General features: G+C 43.3%; 3 protein-coding genes across 4 annotated transcripts; 1 reads left to right on the forward strand and 2 right to left on the reverse strand.

Annotated features, from left to right (window-relative positions):
• Positions 1-602: 602 nt before the first annotated feature.
• On the reverse strand, positions 603-1754 carry kcnj1b (potassium inwardly rectifying channel subfamily J member 1b; the record flags this gene model as incomplete). Its single annotated transcript, XM_079283532.1, has 1 exon — positions 603-1754. One exon carries the CDS (start codon positions 1752-1754, stop codon positions 603-605), a length of 1152 nt encoding a protein of 383 aa, XP_079139658.1.
• A 4016-nt stretch (positions 1755-5770) lies between these two features.
• LOC306788457 (E3 ubiquitin-protein ligase TRIM21-like) lies at positions 5771-8514 on the forward strand. 2 transcript variants are annotated; one of them, XM_079283995.1, is made up of 2 exons: positions 5771-5873; positions 6499-8514. In XM_079283995.1, the coding sequence occupies exon 2, from the start codon at positions 6508-6510 to the stop codon at positions 8149-8151; it is 1644 nt and encodes a 547-aa protein (XP_079140121.1). In that variant the 5' UTR covers positions 5771-5873; positions 6499-6507; the 3' UTR covers positions 8152-8514. The 2 variants fall into 2 exon arrangements, with proteins under 2 accessions (XP_079140121.1, XP_079140122.1); XM_079283996.1 differs by having other exon boundaries at positions 5776-5916.
• Positions 8515-8847: 333 nt separating this feature from the next.
• Positions 8848-11600, reverse strand: LOC306787964 (glycerophosphodiester phosphodiesterase domain-containing protein 5-like; the record flags this gene model as incomplete). Its single annotated transcript, XM_079283291.1, has 7 exons — positions 8848-9029; positions 9488-9567; positions 9805-9887; positions 10265-10412; positions 10491-10648; positions 10761-10985; positions 11541-11600. 7 exons carry the CDS (start codon positions 11598-11600, stop codon positions 8848-8850), a joined length of 936 nt encoding a protein of 311 aa, XP_079139417.1.
• Between the last annotated feature and the right edge of the window lie 1109 nt (positions 11601-12709).

Consider the following 12709-nt stretch of genomic DNA (forward strand, 5'->3'; position numbering starts at 1 on the left):
TTTCAGTGTTACAACAGTATGATGGACAAAAATGTAGACTGATCACAATTAAAATAATCTCATTTATTTAGCAGCTATGTCCACAGGTTGCTAACTATCAAGGCTTACAGTTAGTGCTTTAGTTGGACTAATGAGAGAACTCCAAAGGCCTGTCCTACTTCTTATTTCCTTCCACAGACTTTATAGCACACAGTTCTTATTATAACGGGCTCAGGCATTAATCTCCTCAAGAAGTACCCACTGTGCCATCCAGTATTTTACCCCTTTCAGTTTTAGATGTGTCAAAACTTCAATCCCCCCCCCCCCTCTTCCACACGTTACCTAGACAAAGTCACATGTCCCAAAGGTGCTTTGATTGTAATGAGCTGCTGAGCAAAGAGCTTAACTCTCGCTCATGTCTGAGTTTTTATCCACACTTTGACTGTTTCTGCTGTTCGAGGCAAAAAACAAACAAAACTAGATTAACTCAAATATTCACTGGAGGAAGCAGATATTCTCTCCTCGTCAAGAGAGTCTGACTGAACAGTGAAACTTTGCTTCAAAGGGAAGTGGCTTTTTCACACTTTACTCCTCACTTCCTGATTCACGAGGGTGTGCAACGCTCACATCTTGGTGATGTCCACGGAGTCGTGAATGTCGATCACCTGGAACCCCAAGTTGTCGATCCCCGACTTCTGCTGCTGGTTGTGGTTTTCTCCGTCCCGGCTGCTGTTGTGGTTTCTCTGGTCGGCGTCCGTCTCGAAGCAGCTGACGCAGTGCGGCGTGGTGACCCGGACGCTTTTGGAAAAGTTTGAGAAGTCCACGCGGTACTTCCCAGTCTTGGTGCGGGAGATGATGGGCAGGAAACTGTACCCCCACTGGATCTCCTGGGGGACGTAGGAGGTTCGGACCTGACAGGAGGAGCTGGTGGACTCGGCCGTGCCGTCCAAAAACACCACCAACTCAAAGTCCTGGTGGGGAAGAGAGTCCGCCGACAGCTCGTAGAACGGACTCGATCTGTTGATCACGTGGTAGAGGGTCATCGGGCAGACGAAGAACAAGTTGTCCTTTCCGGCGTCGACCACAAAGTCGATGTCCACCTGGTCCAGAATGATGGTGTCTCCATCCGGTGCGGTCGTTGTCCTGAGCAGCTTGCCGTAGATCTGGCTGCCGATCAACAAGGTCTTCCGAAGGTTCGCCACTCTGATCAGGAGACACATGCTTCCTTTCTTCAAGCAGATGACGGCCGTGTCGCTGAAGGTGACGGTCTTCGCCCTGTTTTTGGGCAAGGAGATCTTGGCCAAGATGACGCCGCACATGAAGCAGTTGATGAAGACGCCCATCAGCGATTGGACGATGATCAGAGCCACGGTGCCGGCGCAGTGGCCCGTCAGCGCCCTGCCACCGTACCCGATGGTGGTCTGGGTCTCCAGGGAGTAGAGGAACGCCGTCGTGAGGCCGTTGACGTTGTCTACGCACTGGACGTGTCCGTCGGTGCGGTTCTGGCCCGTCAGGTCCCCGTTGCTCTTGGCGATCCAGTACCACAGCAGGCTGAAAATGAACCAGCTGCCCGTGAACGAGGCCACGAACAGGAGGAGGACGAAGCGCCAGCGGATCTCCACGAACGTGGTCCACAGGTCCACCATGTACGCCAGGTGGTTGCTGTATTCGATGTTGCCGAACTCGATGTTGCAGCGCCCTTCTTTGCTGACCAGGCGAGCTTTGCGGCTTCGGTGTCCGGCCGGCTGGATGTGACCCTGGAGCACCTGGAACATCCTGGAGCTGGAGAGAACCGTAGATTAGTACCGATGTGTATCAGTCAAAGTCAAGTCCATGTTCCCAAAATCACAAATTTACCTCAAAGGGCTTCACAATCTGTGCAGCGTACGACCCCCACTATCCTTTAACTAAAGTTAGACTTAAGTCTGAATCAGGAAAAACCCTTTAGCTTGGAAAGAAACCAACAGAGCAGCTAACTGAGCCTAACATGTGATATGAAAACACATTGATTGTTCAATTCACAAATTTGTTTCTACTTACTGTAAAGGATAAGTCTGTGATAGTCTATATTTTTCATATTGTCAAAAAAAATCCAACAATTCATTATTTTAAACTAACAAGTATTGTCTGTATAACTGAAACCTTATATATCTTATTCCTCAGTGTCTCAGAGCTCCAAACACATCACGCTGCTGTAAACACTCACTGGAGCATCAAATGTGTATACATCCGCCGCTGAAAATAGTCCCCAACAAATGCACTATTTACTCCCGTTTGAGTAACGTTTGATTAAAAACGACAGTTGTAAATTACTGAGCCTTTAAAAAAAAAATACAACTTTATATTTGTGACCAATTTGTATCGATTTACTTCATCATGTGGCAGAACTAACACAGTGTTGGTTTTGGCTGTTTCATGGGATTTGTTGACAATAAGAAAAATAAAGAATATTTATCATTTAACCTGAACGCGAACAATGTATCTCACTGTCAATAACTGTCTCTGATAGACAACAAACAGTGACTTAAAGACATTCATTCCCCTTCTTCATCATTAGATTAGTACGGGCCTACAACAGAATAATGCAAGTTATTGTTATTTTCGCCGTTTGTACTGTTTGAACCACGTGGTCCACTTTGGTCTTACATAACAGACTCAAGATTTACATTTCAGAGAACTTGTTCCCTTGAAAAGAAAAAATGGTGCTAGAACTTGAAAAACACATATTTTTGTAATAAAACGTTTTAGACATTAAGAATAATCGTGATCATTTTTTAAACAGTATTGTTCTCATTAAGTCCTCATCACGTTGGTGTTGGACGAACAAGGAGAACTACTTGTGTTGTTGTTGTTTTTTCCAGCTATTAAGCCTTTAATGAGGGCTTAAAAGTACTGTTTTTGGATTCCTTTAGCTGTTTGTATGAAGCCACTGTTGAATATTCTGCTTGAGAACGTTTACAATCACATATAAAGTTATGAAAATGTTGAAGTAACTTTCCTCTAAGCAGCTGAACTCCTCCAGCAAAAACAACCCTGTATGTGTTGGATATGAGACTCATTTGGGTTGTTAGAGAAGTTAACAGCACTCTTTGACAAGATCTGGACAGAAAGTCTAAAATAAGTAAATACATTCATCCACAATCCGTTCAAAGAAGCAGAGAAAAGTTCAACGTACCTGCTACGGGAGACCATGGGCCCAGAGTGCTCACTGGATCTCCGCTGCGACTTCAGACTTTCTCCCAGCGAGCGGCCACGGAGGCGTTGGAAAGATGTTAATCCAGTGAAATTTCCTAATCCCAGCCACATGCCACCGTGTACACTGGCTTCACACAGACAGCGGAGCCAGCCGGGGAGGCTCCCGTCAGCCGTCGCTTCACGGTGGCTCCCGTCATCACTCAAGCAGTCACCACAAAAAGAAGTCTGAACGATAGTACCGGTGACTTCGGCTGTAAATGTCTCTCCAACGTGGGGAGAGGAACATGCAGCCCTCGGTGCTTTTGTGTGGCAGGAGGTGCATCCATTGAAGGGGCCTTTCGTGGCCGGTGCAGCACCCATGCTGCTTTTGTTTTCAGCCCTGAGAACATTTGGGATTTGCATCGGGCCTCACAAAGAAATCCCTCAATTGCGTTTCCCCTGGTTCCCCCCACCCACAGGCCCGCCTCACATTTGCATCTAAATGAAGAGCTGCAGGGACAAAATGTCTTCGCCATATTCTCCTGGCTGCAGAAGGCAGCATATTTCCATGATGGGTTATGATATAAGAGGGTTTGAATTGATACGACGCCCCTCAGCGATGGACACAGATGCCATTAGCTGGATGTAAATGAAGGGAGCAGGAGATGGATGAAGATGCACTCAGTGTTTCTGATGTATTAATTCATCTGCAGAGAACCCGCAAGACTTTTACAGGCCTCTGTCCTAACTTTGTGCCACAACAGTCAAGTTCGATATGCATATGCGAGGCCATTAAAGGCAGTAATCTTTAGAACACGAGACAAGAGGACACTACATGTTGCCAAGTCTTCTCCAATAAAAGTCACTAAAATCTAGCAAGACAGTCTTCAAGTCTGGCAGTCACCACACAGTCACCCTCCAAAGACACTCCAAAATTATCATTATGAACAAAAACATTAATTTTTTTATTTACATGTTGTTTGGACTCACAGCTGTTAAGATAGCAGCTGGTGGAAGACGAGCAATGAGTCGCAGGCAGGCAGCAACCTCAGGTTATACAGAGTGAAGCCGATACGAGAGTCTGAAATCCTGCATTCTCTCCAGTGTCCAGCAGGGGGCGACTCCTCTGGTTGTATAGAAGTCTATGAGAAAATGACTCTACTTCTCTCTTGATTTAACTCAGTAAACATTGTAAACATGAGTTTATGTCTCAATCTCTAGTTTCAAGTCTTCTTCAATACAGCATGATGTTCATTTAGTACATTATGGTCCATTTAGAGTCACACAGACCATAAAGCAGGGGATGCTTTAGGGCGGGGCTACACGGTGATTGACAGGTCTCTCGACCAGAGACGTATACGTTGTCACTACGTCACTCCTCCTCAGTCCAAATATGGTCACTTCCTGTTCATTGGTTGCAAAAAAAGCCAAAATGGCCAAGGCCGTAATCCAAGGTGGCGACGGCGACATCACCGAACTCGAGGCTTCAAAACTTTAGTCCACAAACCAATGTGTGACGTCACGATGACGACGTCCACTTCTTATACAAGAGATGTAGCTCAAAGTTCTAAGAAATAAATAAAAATGCAACATTTAAACAAACAGACAATAACGAGCTAAATTAAAAACAAAGCATTAAAAACAACTGCAGCTCAAGGTCCACTTACAGTACAAGCCTCTTCCACAACTTGTTTCACATACTATGGTCAGACTTTTACTTTGTTTTTTTAACAGACTATACTATGACTTTCTTTCAAAGACTATTTTTGATACACTATACAGATTTTTTTTAATCTGGATTTTATTTCAATATATTATCCACTATCCATGACTTTTTTTCGACAAAACTAAACTATGACTTTTATTTACATGCTATACAATGACTTTTTTGGACACAATACTACAACTTTGTTTTGCCTTTTTTCAACGTGTTTTGACATACTACACTATGAATTATTTTTCAACATACAACTGTACTATAACTTTTTTTTGACATACTAAACTTTATCATACATGCTATACTATTTTTTACTTTCTTTGACATCCTATACTATGACATTATATATGACGTCATTATTTGATGAGTTCTTTGTGTGAGACACTATTCTGAGATTGTTTTGTGGCGTAATCTGTGAAGGACTTTTTTGACTTTTGTGACTTTTTATGAACTTTTTAGTGACGTACTATAGAATATCTTACACTGACCTCTTCTGTCATGTTGTCTGTTTGTACTTGTTTGTTCTTTTGGCTGCTGTATACTTTATTGTATAATAATATTTTATTATTGTTATTTTATTCGTACCTTTATTTGAGCAGGTAAATCTCATCACGATGTAATCTAGCCAAGACAGCAGCAATAGGATGTTTACAAAAATACACACAAACTTTAAAATGTGTAAATAAAAAAACATTCAGGATTTAACGTTTAAAACACACACAAAGAAATAAAGGAATAAGAAGGAAAAAGTCAAACTCGTGTTGTTTGAATGTCGAGTTATGTGTCAAAGAGGCAGTAAAAGCTCGTTGACAGAGCTTCACTGAGAGGAGGAGCCACTCTGAAAGAGGAGAGCTGCAGACTCACTTCTCCTGAAGTGAAAGTGAAAGTTAGTCTGAGCGACAGCAGAGCTGCAGTCGAGACAAGTCTCTCTGTTTCTCTCTCAAGAAACATTCAACTGAATCCAGCAGCTTCTTCTCAACAACACAGTCTCTGACAAACTCTGGTGAGTTCACTGTTCTACAGAGAAACTCAACATTTGGTGTCAAGTGAGTTCAAACCAGGATCCATAACAAAGATCAAAGGAGCAGCAGATAAGCTAGGCCTGCTAGAAGCTAACTAGCCTAGCTGCTACTCCCTTTGGATTGTCCGAACACAGAGAACAGCATGTGATGTAATGTGTGGATGTATTTATTGATTATAGAGGAACAACATTGATGTGTTATAACTTACATAACTGTTCTGTACTCTGGTGAATATCTGAGGTCCAAACATGTCAGTAAATAGTAATGTGTTCAACGTAAAAGTGAAATTAAAAATGTTTAGGCTCCTTACAAATGATATGAATTCACTCTGATAATATATAAGCAGCAGGGCAGCAGTATTATTGTTTAATATGTGATGTGACAGTGATGGAGGATCACTCTGTGTTTTTAAATTCTATGTAGTGAGCACCTTTCTAAAGTACTCAAACCCTCTTCTGTAATGTTCCTCTACAGTCGGCGTCTCCAGGACACATTCCACCATGATGACACACACAGAGACACACAATGTGAAAACAATACCTGACACACACTGTTGCTGCTGCTGAAGATGTGATAACAGTTTGTTTTCTCACTTGTTGTCCTCAGAGTGTAGATATGTCTGCTGCCAGCTGTCTGCTGACTGAAGATCAGTTTCTGTGCTCCATCTGTCTGGATGTGTTCACTGATCCAGTCAGCACACCATGTGGACACAACTTCTGTAAAGCCTGCATCACTCAACACTGGAACGTTAATGTCCCGTTTCAGTGTCCCAACTGTAAAAAGCTCTTCTACACCAGACCTGAGCTGCAGGTCAACACTTTCATCTCTGAGATGGCTGCTCAGTTCAGACAGTCAGCTCAACAGAAAGCCAGCAGCAGCAGCTCAGAGCAACAAGCCGCCAAACCAGGAGAAGTTCCCTGTGACGTCTGCACTGGAACCAAACTGAAGGCCCTGAAGTCCTGCCTGGTGTGTCTGGTCTCCTACTGTGAGACTCACCTGGAGCCTCATCTGACAACGTCAGGTCTGAAAAGACATCAGCTGATCGACCCCGTGGAGAACCTGGAAGACAGGATGTGTACGAAGCACGATAAACTGCTGGAGCTGTTCTGTAAGACCGACCAGATGTGTGTCTGCATGCTCTGCACTGTTTTAGACCACAAGACACATGATGTTGTTCCTCTGAAAGAAGAATATGAAGGAAAGAAAGCCGAGCTGGGGAAGACTGAGACTGAAATCCAGCAGATGATCCAGAAGAGACGAGTGAAGATTGATGAGATCAAACACTCAGTGGAGCTCAGTGAGGAAGATGCAGACAGAGAGATAGCAGATGGTGTTCAGGTCTTCACCGCTCTGAAGGAGTCTGTTGAGAGAAGCCAGGCCGAGCTCATCGACACCATCAAAGAGAAGCAGAGAAAGACAGAGAAACAGGCTGAAGGCTTCATCAAAGAGCTGGAACAGGAAATCTCTGAGCTGAAGAAGAGAAGCACTGAGGTGGAGCAGCTCTCCTGCTCTGAAGACCACCTCCACCTCCTCCAGAGCTTCAGGACCCTGAACACTGCTCCACCCACCAAGGACTGGACAGGAGTCAGAGTCAGTCCACCTTCACATGAGGGGACTGTGGTGAGAGCTGTGAACCAGCTGGAGGAGACGCTCAGTGAACACATGAAGAAGCTGTTTGAGGTCGAGCTGAAGAGGGTCCAGCAGTCTGCAGTGGATGTGACACTTGATCCTGATACAGCACATCCCAAACTCATCCTGTCTGATGATGTAAAACAAGTTAAACATGGTGATGTAAAGAAGAATCTACCAGACAATCCAGAGAGATTTGATCGTTGTCCTAGTGTCTTAGCAAAGCAGAGTTTCTCTTCAGGAAGATTTTACTTTGAGGTTCAGGTTGAAGGGAAGACTGAGTGGGATTTAGGAGTGGCCAGAGAGTCGATCAACAGGAAGGGAAGAATCACACTGACTCCTCAGAAAGGTTACTGGATGATATGTTTGAGGAATGAGAATAAGTACATAGCTTGTGATGATCCTTCAGTCCGTCTCTCTCTGAAGTCTCGGCCTCAGAAGGTGGGGGTGTTTGTGGACTATGAGGAGGGTCTGGTCTCCTTCTATGACGTTAAGTCTGCAGCTCTTATCTACTCCTTTACTGGCTGCTGCTTCACTGAGAAACTCTACCCACTCTTTAGTCCATTACTTAATGATGGTGGTAAAAACTCTGCTCCTCTGATCATCTCTCCTGTCAATCACACTGAGTAGAACAAACACTTGATTTTCTGCAGAGAGACTCTTTCATTTAATGTAACAAATCTATATTATTGGTGATTTACGGTGTCAACTTTATTGATTCTTCACATTCTGATCAATGTTTTTTCTATTTGTCTGTAAATGTCTTTCTACTCCAACACACAGACATGAAGCCACTGATTGATATTATCTGATGTCGTCTGATTCATTCTAATAACTGCATAACCTGCCTTCAACACTGCTGAATCATCAAAAACAATGCACTCAGGAATAAGAAGCATTTGCACATTCCTTAAATATCTGGGTGCCAAATGAAAATGTTTAATGTCTGATTATCGTGTATATATAATACATTATGATTACTGGCTCAAATTATTGGAGAAAGTCATGAAACACTTATTCTTTAGTTCATAAAAAGGTGTTTAAGGGTTTTAGTTTCTATTACAAATCCTCAACAGAATAAAAACAAAGAAACTTTGAACTGGATTTGTCTTTTGTATTTTACGTTTAGTCAAGTACTATATTTAAGTACAATTTAGAGATACTTTATTGTGTATTTCTACTTCATGCTATGAGATTTGTTCGGACAAACTGACTTTTTTCATGACTTTTTTTGACACAATGCTGAACACAATAAATACATTTCTCTTAAAGTCAAGTTCAGTGTTGAGTGAACCCAGAATTCAGCACAGACTCAGATTAAAAGCTTTATTGCAAAACTTGGTTTCCAGAATTGAGATCATGGCAGACGGGCAAGACGGAGGGAGACTGTTCCTGAGCTGATCTCGTGGATGAACAGAGGAGAACGGGGAGCTGTGTTTGACGGCTGAGAGAGTGAACAGGCAGGCAGGAGATTGGGAATCCAGAAGAGCTGACAGGGAGGTGGAGGTCTGAGCACAAGGAAACATGATTAACTGAGGGAGAGCACGGAACAACAAGGAAGGTCTGGAGAAGAAGTCACAGTGTAGAATATCAAATCATGATATTAAATAATCAGAGTAAAGTGTCAGAAAAAGTCCTGAACAGCCATAGTGTTTATATAGTATGTCGGAAAATCCCACAGGAAAGACACAGTGTAGTATGTAGAAAAACTCAGAGTATAATATGTTGTAAAAAGCAATATGTCATATTATAGAATGTTGAAAAAAGTCGTAGCATGGCATTTATCAAATAAAGTATTTTATTAAATGTCATTAAAATAATCACATACTATACCGTCATAAAAACAAATCACCTGAAGAATCATAGTATGAGATGAACTACTGTATATCATAAAAAGATAAATCATAGTATGTCATGAGAAGTCCAGTAAGTCATGAACAAAGTACTTTTCTTCACAGTAATCTACCTGTTCTGAACTTGCTGTAAGTGCCGTTGTCCAGCGTGATTTTGCTGCTCGAGCAGAAAGCCAGTCGTCTCTCTCGCCACCTACGAACAAACGAAACATTCCGTCTCTTATTGAGATCACAAGACCTTTCCTGTGATCATGCTCACTGCTCATCACCGGTTGAATGTACATTACAAGTACACTTTATTTAACTATATATATGATATAGATAGCTGTATATGTTTCATACTTTCACTGAAGTAAGATTTCCAATGCAGGACTTTAACTTGTAGTTTTTTCTCAGTGTGGTGTTTGTAGTTTTTAACTGTCAGATTCACCAGTGAAAGATGAAGATGATGAAGATGAGCACGAGGGACACCAGGTCAGAGAGAATCCACATCAGGTTGTACTCGTCTGGACTCTGAGACACAGAAATAACAAAAGGAAGTCAGTATTTCACACACAGAGAAACTATTGTCTTAATCTGATAAGCATGTATGTGTGTGCATGTTAACATAGTCAGTGTGTAGCTGGAAATATTCATCTGTTTTCTCTCTGTAGTTTCACTTGAAACTGTTTATTTTGCACTAAAGTTCTGAATAAAAACACTCCGTACAATTCACACAGGACTAAAAATAGGCTTTATGTTTATTTAATGTAGATTATTTACTGAATTATCAGTAAAATCCTGGATCAGAATAGAAGATTTTGTCCTTATCGCCCTGCAGCAAGTACCTTAGATGTGTACTTAAGTAGAGTACTTGAGTGAGTGCACACAGTGTGTATCTGAGGTGTTACCATGAGGAAGAGAGGCGAGCTCATGCTGCTGAGGAGCTGGGGAGCGTTGGTGGTGACCGACTGGACTCCAGCACACCAGGCCAGAGAGAAGAGCCACGGCTGGCTGATCACATACAGGTTGGTGGTGATGTTCGCTGCAGCGTACTCACTGCACACAGGTGAGGAGAGGAGTCATGAAGTGTTATGAAACACCTGGGAGGGGGGGGCATCTTCAATACTCACACACCTGGTGAGCTCCGTGGACATGGAGCTGTAGTGCAGGTTGAGCGTGACGATGTGGTTGCTCTGGAGCTCCTCTAGAGGGAGCCGACTGCCCGACGTCTGCTGGAGCTCAGGATCGATGTCCTGGACCAGAGCACGCAGGTCTGAGGGCAGCCACAGCACCTGGTGGATGAGCGTGTAAAGCACTGTGTGACCTGGAGCCAACAATGTGTCTGACTTTGTCAGTATTCATGGTGGAGCATCATGAGCTGGAATAAAGTGAGGACGTACTCACCTGCGAGGAGTGAATGGAGGACTCGTTCTGGACGACGTCCAGCGTGCGTTGGATCCAGGTGTCCCTGTACGGGTGGCCTCTGGGCGGACGGTAGAGATCAAAGATCACCCGTTTGTCTGTCTGCGCTGCCAGCTGGAGGAAGGCCTGCAGGCTGCAGACCGTCTGCTCTGCTGCCTGCAGTCGGTCGTCTGCTCCCAGAGAGCCAGCTGTACCGAACGGATTGTGCTGGAAGGGACAACCATCAACACCTAATTAACAACACGGTGGCATAACGTGCAGGTGAATGTGTTCTTCGTCGGACAGCTGATGTTGTAGTACGTGTTGTTGTGATGAGGAATTAAATGCCACGTGTCATCTGTACACACAGCTGTTGAAGTGTCAGTTGATGACGATCAATACTTTGGTCCAGGCAGCAACCTCCGATTCTGATGAGTGAAGTCAAAGCTTCATGTGTTAAAGCTGCATTCTCTCTAGTGTCCACCAGGGGGCGACTCCTCTGGTTGTATAGAAGTCTATAGAAAATGACTCTACTTCTCTCTTGATTTATTCCCTCAGTAAACATTGTAAACATGAGTTTATGTCTCAATCTCTAGTTTCAAGTCTTCTTCAATACAGCATGATGTTCATTTAGTACATTATGGTCCATTTAGAGTCAACAGACCATAAAGCAGGGGATGCTTTAGGGCGGGGCTTACTGTGATTGACAGGTCTCTCGACCAGAGACGTATACGTTGTCACTACGTCACTCCTCCTCAGTCCAAATATGGTCACTTCCTGTACATTGGTTGCAAAAAAAGCCAAAATGGCCAAGGCCGTAATCCAAGGTGGCGACGGCGACATCACCGAACTCGAGGCTTCAAAACTTTAGTCCACAAACCAATGTGTGACGTCACGATGACGACGTCCACTTCTTATACAAGAGATGTAGCTCAAAGTTCTAAGAAATAAATAAAAATGCAACATTTAAACAAACAGACAATAACGAGCTAAATTAAAAACAAAGCATTAAGAACATTCAAAATAAGAGAATTAGACAAACATGCTGCCGACTCATTCAAGGAAAAGTTCAACATTTTGGGAAAAAATCCCATTTGCTCTCGGGAGTTAGATGTAACATCTGTATGCTCAATATGGAGCTAACTCAACTGAGCACAAATGCTGTAAACATGGGGAAACAGCTTAGCTCTGACCAAAGGTCCCCTCTAAAGCTCACAGATGAACTTGTTCTATGTCAATCCGTAGTGTGAAAAAGTTCATATTTGTTGTTGATGTAGGACGGGGTTTATGTGCAGGACTGGATTTCTTGGTTGGGACCAGTTGAAGTTTACAGAGACTCCAGGAAGTTACACTTCATGTTGACTTCCTGTTGTTTTCTAACCCTCCACGTGCGCTATGGAGTCGCTTGCTGGTAATGAGTGACTCTCAACCCTCTTGTGCAAGAATGCTCTTTACTTCTATAGATATGCAACAAATGAACCCAGTGCTGGTAACTTTGATCATCACAAAGATAGATCCATAAACTGATGTTTTTAATGGGAATAATTTGGTGCAGTATGAGGGGATATTAAGCTTTTTATTGTCCAGTTCATGGAAACATAATCCACTTTAGGACCAACACTTTTAGTTTTTTCCAGCGACTGCTCTGCATGTGTCGCTCTCTTTGCAGGTGTGCTGCATTCTGCTGCAGGAAGTTAACATGTGGAGGTTGCTGGTGTCACTATGGGGGGGGGGGGGGGGTCGTTCTTTAGTTGCATGAGAAAACAACACAGTTTGCACCATCAAGCGTAACAGACCACACGAAATGGTTCCACCAAACACACATTCCCCTCTAGACGTCAAATGATCCAATAATTCACAATAAAGCAAAGATGAAAGAAATGAACACGAATCAGACTGATTGATCTCGTGAGGGACCCGCAGAGCTAAACTAGCCAACTGTACATAAAGCA

This window comes from Melanostigma gelatinosum (assembly GCF_949748355.1).
Source record: "Melanostigma gelatinosum genome assembly, chromosome: 14".
Classification (NCBI taxonomy): domain Eukaryota; kingdom Metazoa; phylum Chordata; class Actinopteri; order Perciformes; family Zoarcidae; genus Melanostigma; species Melanostigma gelatinosum.